General features: G+C 36.5%; 1 protein-coding gene across 2 annotated transcripts in view; it reads left to right on the plus strand.

The window, feature by feature from the left end:
- The window catches only part of IDE (insulin degrading enzyme), a 108,210-nt gene that overhangs the window by 33,995 nt on the left and 47,898 nt on the right, over positions 1 to 26,317 (plus strand). For both annotated transcript variants that reach the window (XM_024739535.1, XM_024739536.1), the window contains exons 2-6: positions 2,567 to 2,751; positions 4,093 to 4,300; positions 7,507 to 7,676; positions 21,211 to 21,333; positions 25,839 to 25,951. In XM_024739535.1, the coding sequence (XP_024595303.1) occupies positions 2,567 to 2,751; positions 4,093 to 4,300; positions 7,507 to 7,676; positions 21,211 to 21,333; positions 25,839 to 25,951 (799 nt within the window). The remainder of the gene's footprint in view (positions 1 to 2,566; positions 2,752 to 4,092; positions 4,301 to 7,506; positions 7,677 to 21,210; positions 21,334 to 25,838; positions 25,952 to 26,317) is intronic.

The following is a 26,317-nucleotide window of genomic DNA, read 5'->3' on the forward strand; positions in this document are numbered from 1 at the left end:
AAAAAAAAAAAAAAAAAGAAAGAAAAAACTGTCAACAAAGTGAGTATAGAAGAAATATAACCTCAACATAATAAAGGCCATATATGACAGACTCACAACTAACATAATACTCAATGGTGAAAAGCTGAACGCTATTCCTCTAAGATCAGGAACAGGACAAGAATGCCCACCCTCACCACTTTTATTCAACATAGTAATGGATTACTATTTTCAGATGACATGCTACTGTATATAGAAAACCTTAAAGACTCCTCCAAAATAACTTAGAACTAATAAATGAATTCAGTGAAATTGTGGGATTCAAAATCAGTATACAGAAATCTGTTGTGTTTCTATATAGTAATAACAGACTTTCAGAAGGAGAAATGAAGGAAATAATCCCATTTACATTTGCATCAAAAAGAGTAAAATACCTAGGAATAAATTTAATCAAGGAGATGAAAGACCTGAACTCTGAAAACTATGAGACACTGATGAAAGAAATTGAAGATGACACAAATAAATGGAAAGATTATATTATGTTCATGGATAGGAGAATTAATATTGGTAAAATGTACACATTACCCAAAGCAATCTACAGATTCAGTGCAATCCCTGTGAAAATACTAATGACATTTTTCACAGAACGGAACAAATAATCCTAAAATTCATATGGAACTGCAAAAGGCCCTTAATAGCCAAAGTAGTCTTAAGAAAGAAAAACAAAGTTGGAGTTATCATGCTTCCTGATTTCAAACTATACTAGAAAGCTATAGTAATCAAAACTATATGGCACAAAAACAGATGCATAGATCAATGGGACAGAATAGAGAGCCTAGAAATAAACCCACTCACATGTGGGTCAATTAATTTACAACAGAGGAGCCAAGACCATACATTGGGGAAAAGACATTCTCATCAGCAAGTGATGCTGGGAAAACTGAATCACTTTCCTATACCATACACAAAAATAAAATGGATTAAAGACTTAAATGTAAGGCCTGAAACCATAAAACTCCTAGAAGAAAACATAGGCAGTATGCTTTTTGACATCGTTCTTAGCAATATTTTTTTGGATGTATCTCCTCAGGCAAAAATAAACAAATGGGACTACATCAAACTAAAAAGTTGGGAAACCATCAACAAAATGAAAAGACAATCTACTGAATGGTAGAAGATATTTGCAAATGATATATTTGATGAAGGGTTAATATCCAAAATATATAGAGAACTCACACAACTCAATATCAAAAACAATCTGATTTAAAAAATGGACATTTAAAAAATGAATATACATTTATCCATGGAAGACATACACATGGTCAGCAGACACATGAACAGATGCTCAACATCACTACATCAGGGAAATGCAAATCAAAACCACCCCACACCTGTCAGAATGGCTGTTACCAAAAAGACAACAATTAAGAACCATTGTTACTTTAAATTAAAAAAAAACAAACCAATGTGAACATGACTTTTTCTGTATTGAAAGCTTGAATTATTCATTTTATATTTGGATCTTTCTGAATCTTAGTGTAACTTTTGGAATATGAATTTATAATTGAATATTGAGATGTGAAGCCGTGAAATCAGAAATATTAACAAATCAATGTAAGCAAGAAGTGCCAATTGCCAATTATCACAAGACAGGTCCAAAGAAATGTGAAAAAAAAAATGACAACAAATTAAGTGTTGACAAGGACATGGAGAAAAGGGAACCCTTGTGCATTATTGGTGGACTTCATGCAATGCACCAATTGTATGAAGTTTCCTCAAAAAATTAAAAATAGGACTACCATACAATCCAGCAGTTCCACTTCTGGGTATTTATCCAGAAAGTATGAGAACACTAATTTGAAAAATACAGGCAGACCTTTGTTCATTGCAGCATTATTTATAGTAGCCAAGATATGGATGAATGGCGAATAGCAAGATTTCATTATTTCTCATGGCTGAGTAATATTCCAGTGTGTGTGTGTCTGTGTGTTTGTGTACCATACCTCACACACACACACACATATACACACACAGGAATATTACTCAGCCATGAAAATAATGAAATCTTGCCATTTGGAACAGCACGGATGGACCTAGAGGGGTATTATGCTAAGTGAAATAAGTCAGACAGAGAAAGACAAATATCGTTTGATTTCACTTATATGTGGAATCTAAAAAACGAAATAAGTGAACAAACAAAACAGAAACAGACTCATAGATACAGAGGAACAATTGTTGGTTGCTAGAGGGGAGGATGGAGGGGGGGGTTGGGCAAAATAGGTGAAGGTGATTAAGAGGTATAAATTTCCAGTTATAAAATAAATAAGTCAATGGGGATGTAGGGAATATAGTCAATAATATTTTAAGAACTTTGTATGGTGACAGATGGTTACTAGACTTATTGTGGTGATCAGTTTATGATGAATCACTGTGCTGTACACCTGAAACTAATATTGAATGTCAGTTGTACTTGATTGTACACATTTTTTAATCTGATGATATATTTATTATATGGTTTTGCTTGTTACTCTTTGTTCATTAAAAGAAAAAAGCACAATCCAACAATTAATAATTTATTTCTTTTCAGTTTCCAAAAAAAGACTTACAGCAAAATGAATAATCCAGCTATCAAGAGAGTAGGAACTCATATCATCAAATCTCCTGAAGACAAGCGAGAATACCGTGGACTAGAGCTGGCCAATGGGATCAAAGTACTTCTCATCAGTGATCCCACAACAGATAAATCATCAGCAGCACTTGATGTACACATAGGTACAGTTTAAAATTATGAATTAAGCTTTGTTCAGTTTCATTGACCTAATGTTGACAATTATTAGAACTCTCCATATTTGTGCAAATGGAGACCTGGTAGTTACCAGTTCGATGTACCTTACTTTGTACAGTAGTCCTGTACAGCTGTTGGTAATCTACAGTTGTCTAAGTTAAATCGCCTTACATTTACCAAAAGTATCTTGTTAGGTTCCCAGCTAAGGTGACCTAGCAGCAAGGAAATTCATTCCCATCCTTTAAAACAGTGACAGTTCTAATGCCTTTACTTTATAAACTTTTGATATACTAGGGAATACCATATTTCCTAAATTCTTGTGTGCACATTTCTTCCACATTTAATACTGCTTTAATCAAGTTATTTCTTATTTATATGTACATTTAGTTTCTTTTTTTCCTCTCTGCAAAGCTTTTATTTAATTCAATGGCATTTTAGAATTGGGAAAATAAGATAATAACCATCATAAGTTGAACAAATAATTATTGCCAAGCACAGCTCAGTGTGCTTTGCAAATTATCGTCTAATTTGTAGTTGCACAACTCTCTAAGTAAGGTATGTATACAAAAAGTGACTGAGGGCTTCACTGGTGGTGCAGTGGTTAAGAATCTGCCTGCCAATGCAGAGGACAGGGGTTTGAGACCTGGTCCGGGAAGATCACACATGATGCGGAGCAACAAAGCCCGTGCGCCACAACTACTGAGCCTGCACTTTAGAGCCCACGAGCCACAACTACTGAAGCCCGCGTGCCTAGAGCCTGTGCTCCGCAACAAGATAAGCCACCGCAGTGAGAAGCCTGCACACCACAACGAAGAGTAGCCCCCACTCACCGCAACTAGAGAAAGCCCGCGCCCAGCAACAAAGACCCAGTGCAGCCAAAAATAAATAAATAAACAAATTAAAAAAAAAAAAGTGACTGAAGCAAAATATTTTGCTCAAAGTTTTACAGCTAGTAGAGCTGCTAACCCCCAAACTTATGCTCTTAGCACCATGCTATATTGTCTCCTGCAATAAAATATAAGAGCTAGAAAGTTTCTAGCTCTTTAAAACAGTGAATTCAACTCTTCCTCTTAGTGTGATGTGTGAGGAAGCTAATGTCCAGAGGAGTTAAGTATCTGCCCAAGGCCACCAACTAACTGATGTCAAAAGCTGGGGCTTGAATCTAAACTGCACCATTTAGAGTAGCCTATGCTTAACTTTCTCTGACTGTGGTTGGAGTTATCATGCTAACAGAAGTTCCAAATCATCTGTGATTCATCTGTACTCCATAGCGTTCAACATATAAAAAAATGATTTATTATATATATATATTTTCTCTTCTCTTTCAGGTTCCTTGTCAGATCCTGCAAATATTGCTGGCTTAAGTCATTTTTGTGAACATATGCTATTTTTAGGAACAAAGAAATACCCTAAGGAAAATGAATACAGCCAGTTTCTCAGTGAGCATGCAGGAAGTTCAAATGCCTTTACTAGTGGAGAGCATACCAATTACTATTTTGATGTTTCTCATGAACACCTAGAAGGTGCCCTAGACAGGTAATGCTGAAAATACCCTATGAATTATCCACCTGTGTTCACTTATCATGTTAATAATAATAATTAATATTTTTACAAAGATGTCTTCACAGCTTTATAGCTTAACAAAAGATATTTTAACCAGTATTTTCCCCCTCTGGATTTTATAAAAAAGAAAATAATGAATGATGTCATATATTTACTTTGTGGTAGAGGAAAAATAATGGCATGACTTTAAACCAGAGTTTAAGCCTACAAAATATTTTATTGACTTATAAAATTCTCACCAGGCCTTCCCATTCTAACTGGTATTACATATGAAGCATGTGATGAAGAATAAACTGTAGTGACGTCATGGATCTCCTTTCAACCATCTCCTGTTCCAGAATGCTAGAACTTAAATATTCTGTTCTACTTTAGTTCCTCAATCCTCAAGGATACTTAGTGGATACAGAATGTTTTGACCTGCTGTTTCAGCCCTGGGGACATTTTGTGAAAGTATTTTCTGGAGCAAGCTCCATTAGGCTATTTTAATTTCTTGGTCAATTTTCTATACAGCTAACAGTATATAATTTTTTATCATATCAGTGATTTGATTCATTGTTCAAAGTGTAATTTATCCTGTGGTGAATTTTTAGTTTTCTGTGTTACCAAGAAGATGTAATTCTGCAGCCTTTTGATGGGTCTAGGTCTATAATGAAGTTTGACTTCACAGTTTTAGTAATTCTCAGCTTTAATTGCTTACTTATATTAATAGTAATTTTTTTTCAAACCTAATAGTTTGAATTTATTCTGTAGCACAAAGAACATTAACAGAATAAGGGCATGGGTTCAGGATACAGGACTGGGTCAGAATAGCCTGTTTCTTATTTATTCTAGCTTATGTTTCAGTCTTCAGGCAGCAGCTTTGAGGTGTAATCATCTTTTGTATGTATTCCCAGAAGACTTCCATTAATGAGTTCCCTGGGATCATACACTGAATTTAATTTCCTGCTTTACAAATGCTTCAGCAGATGTTCATATAATAGATCTCTGTTTGATGGAGGATGTCTGTTACTTGGATCAGAGTTTAAAAACCACTTATATAGAGTATCTTTCAAAGATATTGATTATACTGTGTCAGAATCATGACCCTTTATGTGGACTTGTCCAACTATGGTATGTAGCTATTAGGCACTTTCCCCAGCCTGAATTGAGGTAGGTAAAAGTGGTTATATGTCTAGAATTATCTGTTTCCATATATCTTTGATTATAGGCTCCGGATAGATGGAGTTTCCCTTTGGATTGGTATGCATAAAGTACTTAGCACGGGATTGTATTCACTATGTGCTTAAAATAATATCAATAATGGTAACAGTCTTTTTGACGGCTGGACGATGAGCTGCAGTTGATGAGATGTTTATAAACCCAGGAGTCTCTTAGGCCCACTGAGTAGTAGTCGCATTCAGACAGAGCCTCTTCTCTTGGCTTCATCTGAATTCTGGACGTTGTTTTTTTATAAGATGGGGTCTAAAGTTTCTTAAGAAGACTTATTAGTATATGAAATCATGATTTAAATTGCAACCTGATATAGGAGAGTTAATTTATTAGCTAAAGGAATCTTAGTTCAGCTTTGGTACTGCTATTAAAGAATAGCCTCAAGAAAAGCATATTGGTTACTTCTGTTAAAGTTCCATGCCATGTTATTTGTTGAACCACTGCTTATTAAATTTTTAAAATTCTCTTAGTATTTCATAAAAGCCCATAATTATGTCTTAGTCAAACTACTGTGTCATAGGTTTTTCACTCCATTATTTTTTCCACTAATTAAAGTTTGTTTCCTTTTCTTTATAAGAAGGAAAAATATTCAGATAGAACCTTTTAAAAATAGGTCACTTAGTGTGTCCTAAAATGCCTTAGTCTTAGTGAAATTGCACTTAAAACTGTAAATTTAAGATTTATTGCCTGAGAACCATCACCTGCCTTTTCCTTTCTTAGAGAATTGGGCATATACAACAGGGATTTTCATAGACATGCCGAATTGTAAATCTTAAATACATTGCTTCTGTCTCATAAGTCTGCCCTGACTTTTTGTTGTTGTTGTATTGTGGTTTATAAGAAATATATATTTGGCCTTTGTCCCTGGTCCTGGCCGATAGCTCCTAAAACCCTTGGAATTTCCTAAGTGATGAGAGCCAAAGGTTACTTTTTGTTATTTTAATGAAGTGACTTTGGGGAAGTCCCTTGATAATCTGAGGTTGGGGGCTGGTTGCCAGGGAAGCCAGCCCTGTGATTAAGGGTTGGAACTTTCAGTCCAGGGGCTGGAGATTGACTTCAGTCACCAGTGATCAGTGATTTAGCCAATCCTGACGAGGTTTGGAGAACTTACAGGTTGGTAAACACATGGAGATTTGGGGAGGGTGGCCTGCCTAGAGGGCATGGAAGCTCCATACCCTTCCCACATACCTTGCCTTATGCATCTCTTTCATCTGGCTGTTCCTGAATCATATCCTTTTATAATAAATCTAGTGATTTAGTAAGTAAAACATTTCTCTGGGTCCTGTAAGCTGATCTAGGAAATTAATCGAACCCGAGGAGGAGGTCGTGGGAACCTCTGATCTACAGCCAGTTGGTCAGAAGCCCAGGTGACAACCTGGACTTGCAATTGGTGTTTGAAGTTGGGGGCAGCCTTGTAGGACCTGTGAGATCTGATGATAGCAGTATTGAGTTGAATTTTAGGCCACCCAGCTGGTGTCGGAGAATTGCTTGGTGGTGTGGTAACAACACATGGGAGTTGTCAGAATCAGAGGTGTTAATCTTTTTATATTTTCACTAATTATTTAACATATCTGGTGTAGAGTTCTCTGAATTTACATATGTATGATATTATATTTTTTGTTACTTAGAACTTTATATTCCTTTTTTCTAAGTAGGAATGGTAGTTTTTTCTTATTCTGTAGGATTCATATTTCCTATCTAAGTTTCAAACATATTTTTTTAAACATATTTTTTTTTTTTTTTTAAGGCTTTATTGAATTTGTTACAATATTGCTTCCGCTTTATGTTCTGGTTTTTTGGCTGCGAGGCATGTGGGATCTTAGCTCCCCGACCAGGGATCAAACCTGCAACCCCTGCACTGGAAGGCGAAGTCCCAACCGCTGGGCCGCCAGGGAGGTCCCTAAACATATTTTTAAAAGGCCACTTAAAGTAACAGCTTTCAAATTGTTAATTATGTTTCTTACCCTTAGGTTTGCACAGTTTTTCCTGTGCCCTTTGTTTGATGAGAGTTGCAAAGACAGAGAGGTAAATGCAGTTGATTCCGAACATGAGAAGAATGTGATGAACGATGCTTGGAGACTCTTTCAGTTGGAAAAAGCTACAGGGAATCCCAAACACCCCTTCAGCAAATTTGGAACAGGTTTGTCAGCTGCGGCTCTAATGCATCCATTCTCCTTGACCTCATTTAAACCATGGCCCCTTTGCCCAGTATTGTATTTTACAGTTCAGGATAGAAGATTGCAGAACTCCTTGTTCCCACCTACCCTGTTGTTCATAAACTCAGAGTCTGGAGCTGATAAATGGTTGTTATATCATTGTTACTACTTGGTATTTCTTAAACCATGCCCCTACACATATGTTATCTGGCAGGTCCCTATGTAGGCACCTATATGTGATTCGTGACCTAAGAAGAGGTTAAAACTTAGGTATGTGAGCTTCATGGAGAAGGTGATAGTTTATTGAGAAGAAGAGTGACCAAATATGAAGCAAGTTTGTTGGATAACAGGGTGATAGAATTGAATTTAGATTTTAGAAATAGTAAGAATGAAGTGGTAATAATTCCTTTAACAGATGAGTAACATTTTGGCTAGTAGTTCAAAAAGAAGGATGTCAACAGGAGTTGGGCCCTTGGCATTGGATAGTTTTTTAAATTGAGGTGTAGTTGATGTACAATGTAATTTTTAGGTGTACACCAGAGCGATTCTGGCATTGGACTTTGTACGTAATACGTGGAATGATATTCTCAAAATTGTAGTAACAGTGACATAAGCAGTTATATAGCCCTCTAGAGGTTACTCTGGCCATCCCATACAAATAGGGGTCTGACTGTTTAAGGAACAGAGCAGTTAGAGCTGTGAATAGATATTTTTAAAAAATATTTATTTGGCTGCGTCGGGTCTTAGTTGTAGCACATGGGATCTTTTAGTTGTGGCATGTGGGATCTTTGGTTGTGGCATGCAGGATCTTTTAGTTGCAGCATGCAAACTCTTAGTTGCGGCATGTGGGATCTAGTTCACTGACCAGGGATTGAACCCGGGCCCCCTGCATTGGGAGCTTGGAGTCTTAGCCACTGGACCACCAGGGAAGTCCCTGTGAGTAGATATTAACCAGCATTTCAAAGGGAGGAGATAATAGATCTCTTTATTCTGAGTAAATAGAATGCTCACTTCAAGGCTTGTTGAACCCCCCTGCTCCCATCACCTCCACCTCTACTATCTACAGGTAGATAGATGCATAGCGTCTGCTCCGGGCATGACCATAGAAGACACACAAGGTCCCTGCTCTCAAAGTGCTACAACATCCTGGTAGGAGATTAGAGGTGGGAAGTAGCAGGGAGTAGAATAAAATAAATATAGAGATTCTTGATTTTACAATTGTACCCTTTTTCTTTATTCAGTTTTTCATTAAAAAGTACATTTAATTTAAATATTTAAATGATACAAAAGTATTTTTTTTAAAAACAAAAAGTTGCCCTTTTCTTCATCTACTCTGGCCATTACCACTTCACCAGATGTAATCATTGTTAAAGGTTGCTGTGGGGGCTTCCCTGGTGGCGCAGTGGTTGAGAGTCCACCTGCCAATGCAGGGGACGCAGGTTCGTGTCCCGGTCCGGGAAGCTCCCACATGCCGTGGATCGGCTAGGCCCGTGAGTGATTTTAAAATACTGCTTTGGGGATTATGAAATAGCATAAAAATAATAGATTGTTTAGTGTACTTAAAATTTATGCTTATTACATAAGTTAATTTGGGGAACTTTTAAAAAAAGACTATAAAGACAGCTTTCTTTCAGTTTGGATACCATTCTAATGTATCTAGCAGCAGCCAGGGAATTAGCATAGCTTTATAGAAATAAGAGTTTTTAAAAATCGTAATTAGAAGCAGTGATACTGTATTCTTTAGACTTATAATATTTGGCACCCTGTGACAGCATCACTGCTAAGGTGGATATTGTGGTCTCTAAAATGTCTATGTAATGATTAATTATCTGAAAAGTGGCTATCGTAGAGGACATCAGCATACATGGTATATCAAGAGGGACTGAGTTTTAAAAACCAAATTTCAAATTACTACATCCAAATGAGTGTTGTCCTGTAAATGGTCCCTTTGGCAGGTTAGACACCTCCACCAACAGTGCTGCTATTGTGCAGAACGTGTTAGAGCTCCTCTTTGGGAGTTGCCTTCTTTTAAATAGTCTCACTGGTGATAAATCACAATCAGCATGCTCAGGAAGCAGCCACAGATCTTCCAGAAATAAATCCAGTGAATAAGGTGAGCAGTATTACCTCAGGTCACAAACAAGAAACAATCTTAAAATGTCCTAGAAGAAGGTTTCGGGAGTGATGGGCAAAGAAAAACATTGAATGAGGTCAGTTACGTAGAGGTGGAGTTTAAGAGCATATTTCTTTTTTAACCACTGACAAGGCTAGGCAGTTAGCGAAATATGAGGTAATATAAACAGCTAAGAGGTGAGTTAGCCAGACTCAGTACAAAAGTACAGAAAATGTGATATGAGTAATGCAAATACCAAGTTACCTACTGAGTTTAGAAATATAAACTAACATTGAACTTTTTGGAGTAGAGGTTCTGTCGATTGTTAAGGTCACAGACAAGTTTGAAAGTATGATGAAAGCTGTATACCCTTACCTTAGAAATTACACACGTATAAAATTTTGCAAAAGTTATTCTCGCAGAAGAATCCTTGTTAGAAATTCATACTTAATTTACTTCTATTATTTTTTAGTAACTTCAGATGTTTCTGTGAATGTGGGCCATTTTGTCCATCAAGGGATTATGATTTATTATTTTAACATTAATATTTAAAATATTATTTTAATAATATTATTATTATTTACTATCAGGAAAAGCCAGGTATTTTTAAATGAACAAAAACCAAGCATTGTGTTCTGTATTTTTAAGAAAACCTTACAATAAAATGTTAGTCCTTAACAGTAGTTTTTCTTTATATAACCCACAGTAAGAAGCATATTTTACTCAGAGCACATGTATGCGTGTTTGTGTAAGCAACTGAAACAAAAGTTTTACCAAACAATATCTTTCTTATATTTTCAGATGTAGTCTGGTACCCTCTGTTATATTCTGTTTCTTTTAAAAAAAAATTCTGGTCTGCCAATACATTAAATTTATGTCAGCACAATCGAGTGGGTCCCAACCTACAGTTTAAGTAATTCAGAGTGATAGGCAGTCATTTCATAGGCAGTGATAGACCCAGGAAAAGCATTTGATAAAACTCCTTCATGAACAAAACAACAAAAAACTCTCGAGTTGATAACAACCTATGCCAGACATCATGATTAATTCTGACGTTTCAAAGGGATTACTGTTGAAAGGCGAAAACAAAACAAGAATACCCTCTAAGCAATTTTTTGTTCAGTTGTGCCGTAGGTACTAGTCATTGCAGGAAGTTAAGGGAAAAAAACGTGATAAGTAAGAGGTTGAAAGGAAGCAAAAGGAAACTTCCCTTATTTCCATATGATTGCATAAAAAATTCAAGAACTCTTCAGATCAGTCATTAAAAATAAGATTATTCACCAGTGTTGCCAAAAGAAGAGAAACACTAACATTGCATTCTTGTATCAATAGTAATCAATTAGAAAAATGCTACAGGAAAAATTATTTCATTTACAATATAAAAATATCTATAAGGTATTTAGAAACAACTCTAACAGAAGAGCAAGAAATATATAATGGATATAAAAGAATGCCTGAGTAGGGCTTCCCTGGTGGTGCAGTGGTTAAGAATCCACCTGCCAATGCAGGGGACACAGGTTCGAGCCCTCGTCCAGGAGCATCCCACATGCCATGGAGCAACTAGGCCCATGTGCCACAACTACTGAGCCTGCATTCTAGAGCCCGCGAGCCACAGCTACTGAGCCCACGTGCCACAGCAACTGAAGCCTGCGCGCCTAGAGCCCGTGTTCCACAAAAAGAGAAGCCACTGCAATGAGAAGCCCATGCACCACAACAAAGAGTAGCCCCCGCTCGCCACAACTAGAGAAAAGCCCACACACAGCAACAAAGACCCAATGCAGCCAAAAATAAATAAATAAAATAAATTTAAAAAAAAAAAGCTTGAGTAAACAGGAAGATAAACCATGTCCGTGAATGGGTAAACTCAACATTACACAGTTATTTCACCCCTAATTTGTCTAAATTCAGTGTAGTGCCATTTGAAAGCCCTAGAAGTTTTTATTTTATAATCTGATTATAAAATTAATAAGAAAGAGTAAAGGGCCAAGAAGAGCTAAGATAATTCTGAAGAACAACAAAGAAGGCACTACTTCTACCAGATATCAAAATTTTAGTTGTTACAGTAGTGGAACTGGTGCAAGGATACCTGAAGATAACAGTAGAATAGATTATAGACCCTAGAAGCATATCCACAAGTGTGTGGAAACTTGACATAAGACAGAGGTACATTACAAATGAGTAGGTAAAGGATGGACCTTTCAATAACTGGTGTAGTGGCAATTATCTATGTAGAAATAAATAAAATTAGATCTCATCTCACACCATGCACAAAAATAAATTCCAGGTTGACTGGACCTAATTATAGAAAGAAAACTTTATACAACTTTTAGAAGAAAATATACGAGAATTTAAAAAAATCTTAAGATAGGAAAAGCGTTCTCAAGCACACATAGCACAAACCATATTTTTAGAGGTAAAGATAAGCCATAGATTTAAAGATAAATTTGACTTCATTAAAACTTAACATTTCTGTTCAATAGAAACACAAAAACAAAAGACAAGCACATACCCAGTGAAGATATTTGCAAAGCATATAGCAGATAAGAACTTCTATAAGTAAAAAAGTAAAAGATAAAACAGCTCACTAGAGAAATAGGCAAAGGCTGTTTTGAGTCATTTACTTTGTTTGAAAGTCATTTTTGTAGATATTATGTGCTAAATCTGTCTCCACACACACGTCTTCATTGACTCCATGTGTGATCCTCCTAGCCTCAGACTTCAACCAGGAATCCCACCTCCCACTAGCATATTCCTACGTGATGTAAAGTTTTGTCCTCTGAAGGTGGGCTGTTCTGAGGTTGCATCTTTGCTGTACCACTGAATGGCTGAGAGAGACTCTGGGCCAGTTTCTTAGCTTCTGTAAGCCTCAGTTTCCTCCCATGTCAGGTTGGTGTGAGGATTAAAAGAGGTTGTGCGTGTGAAGTGGTTAGCCAAAAGTCTGGCCATAAAGGTGCCCAGTAAATGATAGTAGCCTCCGTAATAACAATATAATAGAGGATCAGTAGCTGTGAAAGACAGCAAAACTTTGAAAAGGTCTTTGCCATGAAGTCGTGAGGGGCAGCCAGGGCTGCTTGAGGAGTCAGTGGGTTTGATGAACTGACTGTTGGGCAGTGTTATTAGAGAAATGTTCTCCTGTTCTGTTTTTAGGCTGAACCAGTGGTTGGTGACCACATTCCCTTTGCCCCTTCATTTATCACTCACATATGCCTTTAGTTTTAGTTCCATAGTTCCTGATAAATTATAAGTCTTTTCTCTGCCCTGTTGCCTTTAAAATTTTTTTTTCTCTGCATCTCCATGGAATAAAAGCAGAAGCACTTGAATTTTTAAAAGTAGTTTGGAACAGGAAAGGGAAAACTTAGTTCTGGTTATTCATTAGTGATCTGTTTCTCTAATCATAACCCCACAGACACTGTGGGAGCAACTGGGTTTAGTCAGCTGAGAAGGGAATAAAAGAAGGAAGTCAGGATGTGGGTGAGGGAAACAAAACAGGCACTCCTTGATAGAATGAAAGGCAAAGTGGGAGAGTGCCTGGAAATAGAGGGTGAAGCTGTATTTAGATATGGGTGATGTTTTTCTTTCTTACTTGTCATGTGACAGTTATGTTTTGTAGCACGTACCACAGGATCATAAGAATCTGAGTAGGGTGTCATAAGTGTGCTCAGATTATCTCTCTTTCTCTCTCAGTTGACAAGTAATTTTTTAAAGGTCCTCTACATGTAAAGTGCATTAGAAAATGCAAAGAAGTATAATCAATGTCTTTGCACTGAAGATGTTTCTGGTTTAGTCGGAGAGGCGAGTCAAACCCAGGATTTCACTGGAGTATAATCTCAGATTTGATTTTCCAGGATCATAATCTCTTCTGTCTTTTTTCCTCCTTGCTAATTTTTACTGAGTGCTGTACTAAGCACTTTTCCTGGATTATTTAACTCAGTTCTCACAATATCCCCAGTAGGTACGTGCTCTTATTATTTCTGTCTTATAGATGAGTGAACTAAGACTTCAGAGAAGGTAATTAAATTGCTTAGGGTCATTCAGCTTTTTGAATGCTGGAGCCAGGTCTGGTGCTTTTAACTGCTGTTCTACCTGCTTTAGGTTTGCCTAGAATTAAATTCTCCAGGATCTCAGAGGAGATGCAAATTGAATTTTCCTGAAGGTTGGGTAGGATTTTCTTAAGTAGAGGAAGAGCCACTCAAGAAGAAAAGGAACAATATTTATTGTATGAGTATTAAGTGCCACACACTGGGTAGGTGTTTTACCTAATATGATTTCACTTAACTTTAACCATGATACTGAAATTTTCATCATCCCATTTGACAGATGCCAAAACTAATACTGACAGAATAATTAGACCAAAGTTTCATAGCCTTGTGGGGAATACAGGGAGGAGGGAGAGAGGGAGGGTGGTAGCAGAAGTGTCTGTGTAGGTTATGGAATTCAATATCAAATCAGTCTGAACTCTTAAGCCTATGTTCTTTGTGGTAATGTTAGGTTGACCCTCAAAACCATGACAAGAAGCAAAGACCAAGGAGTGAGCCCTTGGCTGTTATTCGCCATAATAAAGGAAGCTTTTGTAGGAAGGAGTAAGAAAATGGATTAGGACCAAAAAAAACATTGTGAAATATGAACCAGAAGGTAGTTGAACATCTCTTGACCCTGGGATGATGATAATGACACAAAAAATTAGACCCCAATAAAAGTTAATCATTTACTTTTTTCTCCCTTTCCTCCCTCCATGCCTTCCTCTTCTTAACTGAAGAATTTAAAATGTACGAAAGTAGGCAAAATACTATAACGAACCCTGTGTATACATCACTTTGCCCCTGGCCAGTCCTGTCTGATCTGCATTCCCAGTCATGCCCTCGTATTATTTTGAAAAGATCCCAGACATCATATCATTTCACTCACATATATTTCAATATATGTCTCTAAAGATAATGACTTTTAAAAAACATGGTAAAAGTACCATTATCATTAATATCATCAACTATGCAGGTAGTGTTCAAATTTCTAGTTGTCTCATAAAAGTCATAATTTTAAAGGTTTATTTGAATAAAGATCCACATAAGTGTCAAACGTTAGTGATTAATGTGTCTTTAAAATTTTTAGTCTACAGGTTCATTCTTCATCTCTCTCCTCTGCTCCCTCCCTTTGACTCCCTGGAATTTATTTATTGAAGAATCAGGATATTTATTGTGTAGAACTTTTCACAGCCTAGCTTTTGCTGATTGCATTCCCAACAGTGTAGTTTAACATATTCCTCTGTCTTCTGTATTTCCACAAATTGGCAGTTGAATATAGAGGCTTGATCAGATTCATGTTTGTCTTTTTGCGGGGAGGGCTTCATAGGTGGTGATGTGTTCTTTCATCAGGGGCATATGATGTCTAGTTTTCTGTTTATGATGTTGCAACCATCCTCGATGCGTCATCTGTCTAATTCTAATTCTATTGTTTTTTCTCCTATTGATTTGGCTACTATAAAAAGAAAATCTCTTTTTCTACGTTTGCCTACCCAGTGGTACAATTATTATAGGAAAGGCAAGACAAATGTTTGATTCATTCCCTTTATTTACCAGTTTTCAAAATATTGAGTTGGTTCCCTAGCATCCTTGAATGATGACTAATTTGTTTTTTTTAGTATCATGATAAACTCATAGATATAAAAATATTTGATACATTTCAGCCCGCTTAGTCATTTATTACTCTCCAAAATTTCCCCTGGCTTTTGTTAGTATCTTTTTTTTTTTTTTTTCCTTGCTAGGAAATGTGTCTATGGAAAATGAGAAATTTACTGAAAACTACAAGTGTACAGGTGCTTTATTATGGCATTTAAGAGGCTTTCACTTCAAGTCCCCTTTTCTTTTGTAACTTCCATCTTGTACTTATATGTACTTACCCAGCTGCAGGAGAATTGTCCTTTTTAATTTTTTAGGAAAATTTATGAATCTCCAAAGGCTTTGGTCTCTTCCAGGATTTTTAGAAGATTGCTATAGCAAGAAGAAAGAGCTTAAAAAGAAAAGTTATAATAACTGTAGATATATTAACCTAACCTTCAGAATCTCGGGTTTTCAGAGAACAATTAAGAGTTTCATGGTTATAACTATCAAATGACTTTTCCCTGAGAACCTTATGAGACATACAGTTGGAGCCAGCTTTGATTTCTAAAACACATTTCTAAAACTTCAAACTCAGTCCTTCCCACAGAGTACAAGAAATATTTGGCTGGCTTTAGAACTTTCCAGGAAAATACATTCTATTTACTTGAAAATTAGCACTCATATACATTAGTACTGAGTTTATAAGCTTTTTTTAAAATAGAATTTTTTGTTCTTATAATGAAAATATAAAATAAAATTTACTGAGCTTACAATTTACAAAACTGTCTTCATATCTGTTATCACTTTCAGTAAACTTCACAGCAACCCAAGTTCCTATTAAGTAATTATTGTCTGACAGATGCTATGCTGAGCCTTAAAACAGATTATTCATTTAATCCTCATGGCAATCCTGTGAGATTGGTTCTCTTATTATTCTTACTTACCAATAAGGAAACTGGGGCTTAGAGAAGTTAAGAAACTTGTCTCGACAGCTAGTAAACGAAGGGGTCAGGGATTGACCCTTGCTTTTAACAGTTGGGCATGTACCAATATTACCCCCATTTCACAGATAAAATAAATGACCCCTTGGAGATATTTGTAGACTTTTCCAAGGTTGCTTAGTTAGTCGATGATGGAGTCAGGATGGGAAACCCTGAATCTCCCAACTGCCAAGCCAGTGCTCTCTCCTGGCAGGCCCAGAGCGGAAGGTCCCAGTGGGTCAGCAACCCTGACATCCTCAAGCCTCTGCTGGAGCTCACTCTTACAGTGAGAGAGCCAGAAAGGTAGGATTCAAGATGTTTGTAGCAGCATTTTAATTTGATATAAATGACCCAGCTGAATTAGTGTTAAATTAGGACAGTATATGTCTAGAGACTGAACTGGTATTTGTTATTCCAGCCATATTCACATTGTTCTCCACATATGGACTCTTAGGTAGAGGAAAGTCATCTGGACCATTTACTGAGCTTTCTTCCCTACTTTGGTGGAACGGTTTCTGTGCTGTACTCAGAAGCCAGGAATTCCTCCTACAATTCAAATCGTAACAGAAGTAGATACTGTTTATTGCCTATTTTCTGCTGTAAATCAAGTATTATATTACATTCTGTAAAATTTTTACAGATTTATTATTTGTCATAAAAGAGATCAGTATAAAAGCATTTGCCAGATCATTCTTTACACACCACTTAAAGAAACAGAACATGACTAATACAGTTTGAGCATCTGTTGTACACTTTGAGCATACAGTTTGAGCATCTGTTGTACACTTCTCCAATTGCATTTTTCTCCCTGCTCCCGGGAGATAACCACTATCTTAAGTTTGGCGATTGTCACTTCCATGCTTTTTTTTTATAAAACATTGCTAAGTCATGCATTTATTTCTAAGCAATATGTTGTATAGTTTTTTTAGTTTTATAAAAATGGTATTTTATTATTATTTATCTACCACTTGTGTTTTTTCATTCAGTGGTATATTTGTAAGGATTATCCATATTAGAGAGTGTGCCTCTGATAAGTTTTTTAAATATATTAATTAATTAATTTATGGCTGCGTTGGGTCTTGGTTGCTGCATGCAGGCTTTCTTTAGTTGCATCGAGTGGAGGCTACTCTTCGCTGTGGTGTGTGGGCTTCTCATTGTGGTGTTTTCTCTTGTTGCGGAGCACAGGCTCCAGGCATGTGGGCTTCAGTAGTTGTGGCACGTGAACTCAGTAGTTGTGGCATGCAGACTCTAGAGTACAGGCTCAGTAGTCGTGGCACACGGGCTTAGTTGCTCCTTGGCATGCGGGATCTTCCTTGACCAGGGCTCAAACCCGTGTCCCCTGCATTGGCAGGCGGATTCTTAACCGCTGCGCCACCAGGGAAGCCCCCTCTGATAAGTTTTTTATTTTTTGCTGCTCTCTGAAAAATTTATTGAATGCATGTACTATTCTTTATCCATTTTCCTGTTGACAAAACATTGCTGCTATAAGCATTCTTATACATGTTTCCTTGTACACAGTTCTCTAGGGTTCTAGGAGTGGAATTCTGGGAGTGGACTTACTGTATATTAGAATATGTACATCTTTTAGATTAAACAGATATTGCCAAGTTGTTTCCTATAGTGGTTGATCCAGTTTGCACTCCCTCATTCAGCGTCTGAGTTCTCATTTCACCATCACCACAACACTTGGTGTCATCAGATTTTCTATTCTGTTTATTGGTTGTTAAATATTAGCCTTATGCTTTTGTACATCTTTTTTCTTTTTTTAATTTGGTGTTATATAAGTCTACCAATGTCAGGACAGCAGATTGAGCTTAAGAGAAGTAGGGTGACTTGTTCAAGGTCATGCAGCCAGAAGACATTTGACCCTGGATTTGATGATAGCTCTGCCAACACCAAAGCCAGTGCTTATTCCTCTGCACCTCCCTACCTGGGGTTGATGGCACTGATAGTAACAGAGTCTACTCAGTAATTTAAGGACTAATTATGGAATTCTGTGCATTATGTCCTGCTTTTCCTTCTATTTCCTCAACTAACTTTCTTGAGAATTTCCACTATAGCTAACCTTCTTGTTTTTAAAAAACTTTAAAAAAATGTTATGAAAGGGCTAATAAACTTAATAACAAGCCTGACTCTTTGGCCCATTTTTACCAAATATTCATGTTTTTTCTGTCATTGTATTAAGAGCTGACTATCCTGACCCCAAGAGAGTAATACTGGAGAACTTTTTCCTCTTTCTGATTCAGGAGCATCTAAGGATACAAGACTGCCATTCTGGGCTGTGTTCCCAAACAGACCACAGTTTCCTTGTGTCATCATATATTAGAAAGCCTAAAAGCATCTAGGTAGCAAATAAATGAATATGTAGATTCACAGAATGGTATCTATTTGTGGCTAAAAGCCACTTTTCAGAACAAAATGATTGGGCCTCTGTTTAGAAGTTTGGCCAGAGATACAGAATCACTAGATTTTTGTACCTTAGGTAGGTCAGGTTGCTGTTGACAGAGTGGCTCCTTTGGCTCGTTTTTCTTTTAACTTTTTGTTGAAATATAATAACTGAAAAGTGTGTGTGGCTCTGATAAATTGTTGTTGTTTTTACTTTGCTGCTATTTGAAGAATCAGCTGAGTGAATATACTGCTATTATTTATGCACAACTCACTGAATTTTCAAAACCTCAGTACACCATGGACCCAGCACCCAGTCAAGAAACAGATCACCAGCACCTCTTTCTGCCCCTTTGTAGTCACTATCCACCCACCAAAGGATAACCTCTGTTCTGACTTTTCATGACTCAGATCTTAGTTTAGCCTGTTTTTATGCTTTATATAAATGAAATGATGCAGTGTGTACTCTTCTGTGTCTGTCTGGCTTCTCTTGTTCAACCTTAAAAGTTGTGAAATTCCTCCATGCTGTTGCATATGAACAGTGAATTCTTCATTTTTTTGTGTGTTATACTATTCTGTTGTGGTCCTCTGGATCTTTTCACTCTAGCATTGTCAGTATTTTGCCAGTGGTACATGTCTTAGTGTATTTGGGGTATGTTCTTGCTTTATCTCTGTGTTTTAAAATGAACCTAAAGATAAAGGGTAAGGATTAGAATGGTAAGATATTCAGGTACATTAAAATCAAAGCAGAATGAGCTAGAACTAGTCAAACTGAAAGAATTTTAAGTTCTAGATGGAGGCCATGATCTTGGTTTTTGTATACTTTGATTTGAGATTTTTTTTTAACCAGAATACTGACCAGATTGTGAATAGGCATATCACACTTAGACTGAAAATCTGATTTCTGTCTAACACTATCACATTTATAGTCTGTTGAAATAAAACATAATTTCTCCAAACTCGGGTGTCCCAGTGTGTGGACATTGATGCACATGTTGTAGGACTCTGAGCTTGGCAGTATAAATGCGTAAGGAAGCTCTAAGGACTGGTCTCTCTGCAACTGAGGCTTTTTATAACCTTCATTTAGTAGACAAGGGAGGTACCATCAATACTCAAGCTTTACCTTAATATGAGAGAACTTCAAACCATTACCCAGCAAAAAGCTTTCTTTTTTCTTTTCCTTTTTTTTTCTGAGGAGTTAGGCCCCTCAATACTTTTGAGATCACCTGGATTCCTCAGGTAGAATGAGGGGGTATTTTAGGACCCCTATAGCAGAGCAGATCTGGAGTTGAACTGGATCTTTAGTGAAACTGAGAGGACTGATAAAGAACCTGGAGACTTGATTAGCAGGCTATGCTAGTGAATATGAGTACATTTGGTTGCTTTCTGACTAGAGAAAGGTTAATGAGTACTTGCTGGGCTCTTTCTTGCACACTCCACTAGATCTGTTGATTGAAGCATTCTGGGGCATGAATCTTGGCTCAGAATCTTAAGCTCTACGTGGCTAAAGACTGGGTCTGAGAATGCCATCTGGTGGCTCTCTCTAGATACCCAGTTTAGTGAAGGGGACTCTCCCAATGCCAGTTCATCAGCCATTACAATAACCCAAGGGGAAAAAACACATCAAGAATATGTTCTGCTATAGTTTCATCTATGCAGGTGAAAAAGAGTAGCCCATTTAATAGTATAAGCAGGAACAATAATAAAAGTTATTATACTAGATCTTAGGGTATTTCTAGTCAAGATGCCATTTTTAGAGAGATACCAATCATTGAAATTCCACCTCCCAGCCTTTAAATGGCAAGATCTTTATTAGAAATGTACTACTTAGAGAGTTTGACTATTTGCTTTTGACATGCATATTTTATCCTAATTGAATTAGTTATTAAATTTCATAAGATCTCATAGTGGTACGCTATGTACATTGCTTGAGACTTACAAAAATAGCATTGCATCCTATTTTTACCAGTGTAGATCAAATTAATGAGAATTCACATCACAAATTTAATGCTTCAGCCAAGAATAGTACATTTCTTTCCACAAGTAACTTGGCAAGTTCCAAAAAGATCCCTCAGTGACTATGTTCAATTAATTGTGGAGCACCTAGGGAACTGGAAGTTAAAGTGTGAATGGAGGCCATGTGGATCTCATTTTGTCTTATAAGTGCTCATAATACCTACTATCTCTTAGGAATTTTAAGAAGTATAATTTTTCTAAGGCACTTTAAGCTCTTGAGGGAAAACTCTCTATAGATTAAAATGTTACTAGTTTGTACTATACTATCCTGTTTATCCAGGTTATGGTCAAACATATTTGACTAATCATTATATGTGTTTGTTTGGACTCTATTTTTTAAGTTTACCTTACAGCAATGTCAGTAATAATTGCAAGGCTTTAAAATTCACATATTTTGCTTTTTCTTAGAAATGTTTTTCCTTCCTTTCAGGTAACAAATATACTCTAGAGACTAGACCAAACCAAGAAGGCATTGATGTAAGACAAGAGCTACTGAAATTCCATTCTACTTATTATTCATCCAACTTAATGGCTATTTGTGTTTTAGGTCGAGGTAAGAATCCTTAAAATTTTTTCATGGTGTTGGATAATCTTAGTTTTCCACTTTGGCTTTTTCAAAGTATTGGAAGAAGGATATAAGACACTTCCTTTTTTCTGTTCAGAGGCTTTTGAAAATGATCTTGTTGGAGAATATGTGGAGGGGAATTTTGTTTTTAACTCACTGTGTTCTAAAAAGAAGCTTAGGTGATTTTAAATGGAGACCTGAAGAAAATATAAATTAATAGCAAGGGAAGGAAGTATAAAGGACAAGATTGAGAGATTTGACCTTATAAAATTCAAAAAAATTAAAAGACAGATGATTATAAACTAGGAAAACTATTAGAAAGCAACAAAGTTTGATATTGTTTCCCCTATTAAATTACCATAATTTTGGTTTGGGCTTTGTTTTAACTAATACCCATTATGAGGAGAGGTGCTCTTTTGTATTTGTGGTGTATACAATTTATGCAATTCCTCCACACTTTCTGGAGGACAGTTTAAGATGCATCACCCTAAAAAGTACATTTTTACTTCTAGAAGTGCAATCTAAGGAAATAATCAGAGTTGTTCCAGGTGGTGTACAAGGATGTTTCTGTATAGTATTTATTAGTGAAAAGTTAGATGCAAGCTAAATGTTCGTTAACAGAAGATTGGTTAAATAGTGATGTTATAGGTATATAATAGAGCATCTTATAGAAAATAGCATTCCTTCTCCCACTTCCTCTCCTCTCACCTGCTTTATTTTTCTTTAAAACATTTATCACCACCTGAAATATTAAATATTCTTTATTGTTGTCTGCTGTACCAGAATGTAAGTTACTTAAGAATAGAAACAGTTTTGTTCACTGCTTTGTCTGGTTTAGCGCTTGACACATCATAAGTACTCGGTAAGTAAATATTGAATGAATAAATAGTTTCATGACAGTGTTTTCATAACTTGGGAAAATATTCTTATTGTATTAAATAGAAAACAAAAGCACTCTATAAAAGCTCTGTGTGCTATCTGATCCCATTTGGGGATTTCTAAAAAATTCTAATAGACATAAATGGGAGACATAAGACAAAGTAGAAAAACATACCAGAAATTTAATAATGTGGTACAGTAGTTAAGAACTCATGCTCTAGAGTCTGAGAGCTTGGGTTTGAATTCCTAATACACCACCTACTCAGTATATAGTGGCTATGAGCTAACAAAGTTACTTCAGTACTCTGCACTTCGGTTTTTGCATTTGTAAAATGGAGGTGGTATCTCATACCTTTTATGAGGTTTAATAGAGATAATGCAGAAAAAGTGCATAGTGCCTGGCAACACAGGAAATGCTCTATAAATGGTAGCTGCTTTCAGCATTCCATAATCATGAGCTTATGGGCGACTTTTGTTTTCTTCTTTTGTTTTTAGTTTTGTTTTTTTGCTTTTGTTTTTCAAAGTATTCTGCTATTGACAAATGTTACTTTTGTGGGTAGAAAATAAACAACTATATATATTTTAACTTGGTAATAGGAACAAGGATATAAAATGGGTCCAAGGAGTAAGGCTAATAAAAACTGTATGTTATAATCCTGTGTGCTTTCTAAAGGTAGGTAGATCTATAGAGTGTTAAAAAAATATCACTTGGTATTTAGAGCCTAGTCCTGGGAGTAGGTTTCTAAGCTGTGTTTTTGTCCATGTCATCTTGAGATAAAACACATGATTTCAATAAGCACTTATTAGGCAAGTAATAACGACAACAGATGACACATACGAAAACCCTGCCCTCAGTGTTCTTGGTTTAGTGGAAATGACAGAACAAGCATCTGAAAGAGACAAACAGTTTCTTTGTTCCAGTTCCCTCTCCCAGTGTGACTGACCTCCTGTGCTCAGCTCAGTGGATTTGATGACATGTCTGGGAGAAGTGTCCTTACAGTACAGTGGTGTGTGGAGGAAACAGAATCTCTTAAAGGATTAATAGATAATCCTCTCCTTCTCCCAGGAGGAGGGGAGAGGAAGAGTAACCATGTGGAAGGATCTCTGTCACAAAGGGACAGAAAAGTTTTTCTCTCTTCTCCCACGGGGTCCTCCCTCTAGTTGTGGCAGCACCAATTACCTGGACACTTGACAAATAGGTAACTGTCAAGTAGAGACCTTAGGATTGCCAAGTCCTGGTAATGTAAAGATGAATGGGACTCAGTTCCCTGATCTCTGGTAGCTCATAGTGAAGACAGATGGTGCATTATTGTACAGCTCCCTTACCTTTAAAAAGCTACATGGTGAATTTGTGCTTCTAAAAGGAAAGGCCTACCCTAGTAGAACCTTGCTCTAAAGGGCCTCGCTGTCATCAGCACTTCAGGTTGACAAATCATTGTTGACTGCCCATCTTGTTAACAGTTACGTGTCCCATCTGTGTGTCTCTTTATGTCTTTATGTCAGTTGTCTCTGACATCTCTTGCTCCAAATATACCCGGTTCATTCCCAAGTTCACTTGTATAACAAGCAGCCATGGGTTGGCCTTTTATTTGGCTCTGGACATTTTAGGGTCCTTCATACATGTCAAAAAAATTAAAGTAAAAATACATATGTTTTATAAATAAAGTGCACATGCCCACATTCATAGGCCTAAAAGAGAACTTCATATTATCTATAGGCAATTCTCATATAGTGATTAAGTGCTTTTTAGAGAGTTCATGGAAAAGTTCAAAATGGGTCCTAGAATATCAAGGGAAATTTCTTATTCGATTCAAATGCTTCCTGACAGTAACAAGTAATGAATGTTTATACCATTTATAAATAACCTATTTTTGAGGAGGCAGAATCAAGGTGAGTGGTTATCTTATTTATAAAAAGATAACCTTTTCCACTTTTTTCTTTTTAGAATAATAGTAATATGTGTGCACAGAAAAAAATTTATCCCATACAGAAAGATATAAAATGGAAAGCATGTTCTTCTTTATCCCACCTTATGACCACTGTGCCCTCTCCTCAAAGATGGTCACTTTATATAATTTTTTGTTATACTTCCAAAAGTAGAATTTTGTTAATATACTTGGATTTATGTGTGTCTGTTAAAAAATTAAATGAGATTATACTACATGGCACTGAAATCTGTGGTTTTCACTTAATAGAGCTTTGAGATATTTTCATATCAGCACATACACACCTCTCCCTCATTAATGGCTACATAATATTCCAGTATACAGACTTTTCGTAACATGTACACATTGATAGACGTTTAGGTCATTTCCAGTTTTTATTGTTGTTATAAATGGTGTTGCAGTGAACAGCTCATGCTTTTGCAAATACAACTGTCCATTAAAAATATAGATAGATGATAACATAGGAGAACTTCACATAAGTGGCTATATAATCTTGTCAACAATTACAAATCTTTGCATGAGTTTGACACAGTATGGTACAGAATTATATAGTGTTAGACCTTGAAGAGACTTGTGATCATCCTACCCAGCTTTCATGTTTTATAGAACCTGGAGTGGTTAAACAGTTTGTCCAAATAGTCTCTTGACATAATTGGTTGGTGAAGTTGGGGTTAGAATTCAACACCCAGGATTCTTCTCACCACTTTATACTATTCCCCCACAAAATCAATTACTTAAAAACTCTAATATTTGACTTTTAGCAATGGGTTTAGACTGTGTCTATTTATAAAGTTAATGTTATAATCTGTCAGCTAGTGGTTTCGTATGTGCCTTTTGGGAATCGTAGATAAAATAGTCAGTTTCCAAATGCCACTCATTATTCTATTATTGTTTCCAATATTTGTTTGAAATTTATTGCAAGATAATATTTGTAAAACAGTTTTTTAAACTATAAGGAGGCAGATATGTGTGAGGTATAATCAGTATCAATATTGCATAGCTTCAGAAGTTATATAGGCACTGGTGGGATTTTACTGAATGCTTCAACTTTATCAGATGGAGTTTTTAAAAAATTCCTAGGTTTTCCTTTTAATAGTCCTGAGATTTTTCAGGCGATCGTAAGGTGTTTTCTTCCCCCCCCCAGCTTTATTGAGATATAATTAAAATATAACATTGTATAAATTTAAGGTATACAGGGACTTCCCTGGTGGCACAGTGGTTAAGAATCTGCCTGCCAATGCAGGGGACACGGGTTCGATCCCTGTTCCGGGAAGATCCCACATGCCGCGGAGCAGCTAAGCCCAGGCACCGCAACTACTGAGCCTGTGCTCTAGAGCCTGCAAGCCACAACTACTGAGCCTGTGTGCCACAACTGCTGAAGCCTGAACACCTAGAGCCCATGCTCCTCAACAAAGAGAAGCCACTGCAATGAGAAGCCCATGCACCGCAATGAAGAGTAGCCCCCGCTCGCCTCAAGTAGAGAAAGCCCGTGTGCAGTAATGAAGACCCAACACAGCCAAAAATAAATAAATTTATTTAAAAAAAAAAACTTAAGGTGTACAACATAGTGATTTTATATATTTTTATATAATCCTAAGTTTTTTAAATACTACCCATCATGTGTTATGATTAGTTTAAGTTCTGTTTCCATTGTCTGTTTTCTTGTAGAATCTTTAGATGACTTGACTGATCTGGTGGTGAAGTTATTTTCTGAAGTGGAGAACAAAAATGTCCCATTGCCAGAATTTCCTGAACATCCTTTCCAAGAAGAACATCTTAAAGTAAGTGCATGTATTTCTAGTATTTTTTTCTTTTTTAAATTTATGGACATAATATATGCCTGGTTTACCAAAAAGTACATGAACATTTTTGGAGGTTCTATTATTTATATAGTTTTTAATATTTGGTTTATATTAAAATCAAATCAAGTCAATTTCACATTTATTAGGGACATGTATCACCAAAAAGATAACAATATGTTCTGATCCTTGCATGTTAAAAGTAGTTTTGCTAGCTATAACCTTGGCAGACTGTAGAAGCTGTTATCCAGTGCCAGAAGGCAAATATCCAAAAGTATTGAGCTGCATGGTCAAGGGGACCAAACATGGACTGCATACCAACTGTAATGAAATCCCACTAAGAAAGAG

Source organism: Neophocaena asiaeorientalis, unplaced genomic scaffold (genome assembly GCF_003031525.2).
Source record: "Neophocaena asiaeorientalis asiaeorientalis breed wild unplaced genomic scaffold, Neophocaena_asiaeorientalis_V1.1 scaffold597, whole genome shotgun sequence".
In the NCBI taxonomy this organism is placed as follows: domain Eukaryota; kingdom Metazoa; phylum Chordata; class Mammalia; order Artiodactyla; family Phocoenidae; genus Neophocaena; species Neophocaena asiaeorientalis.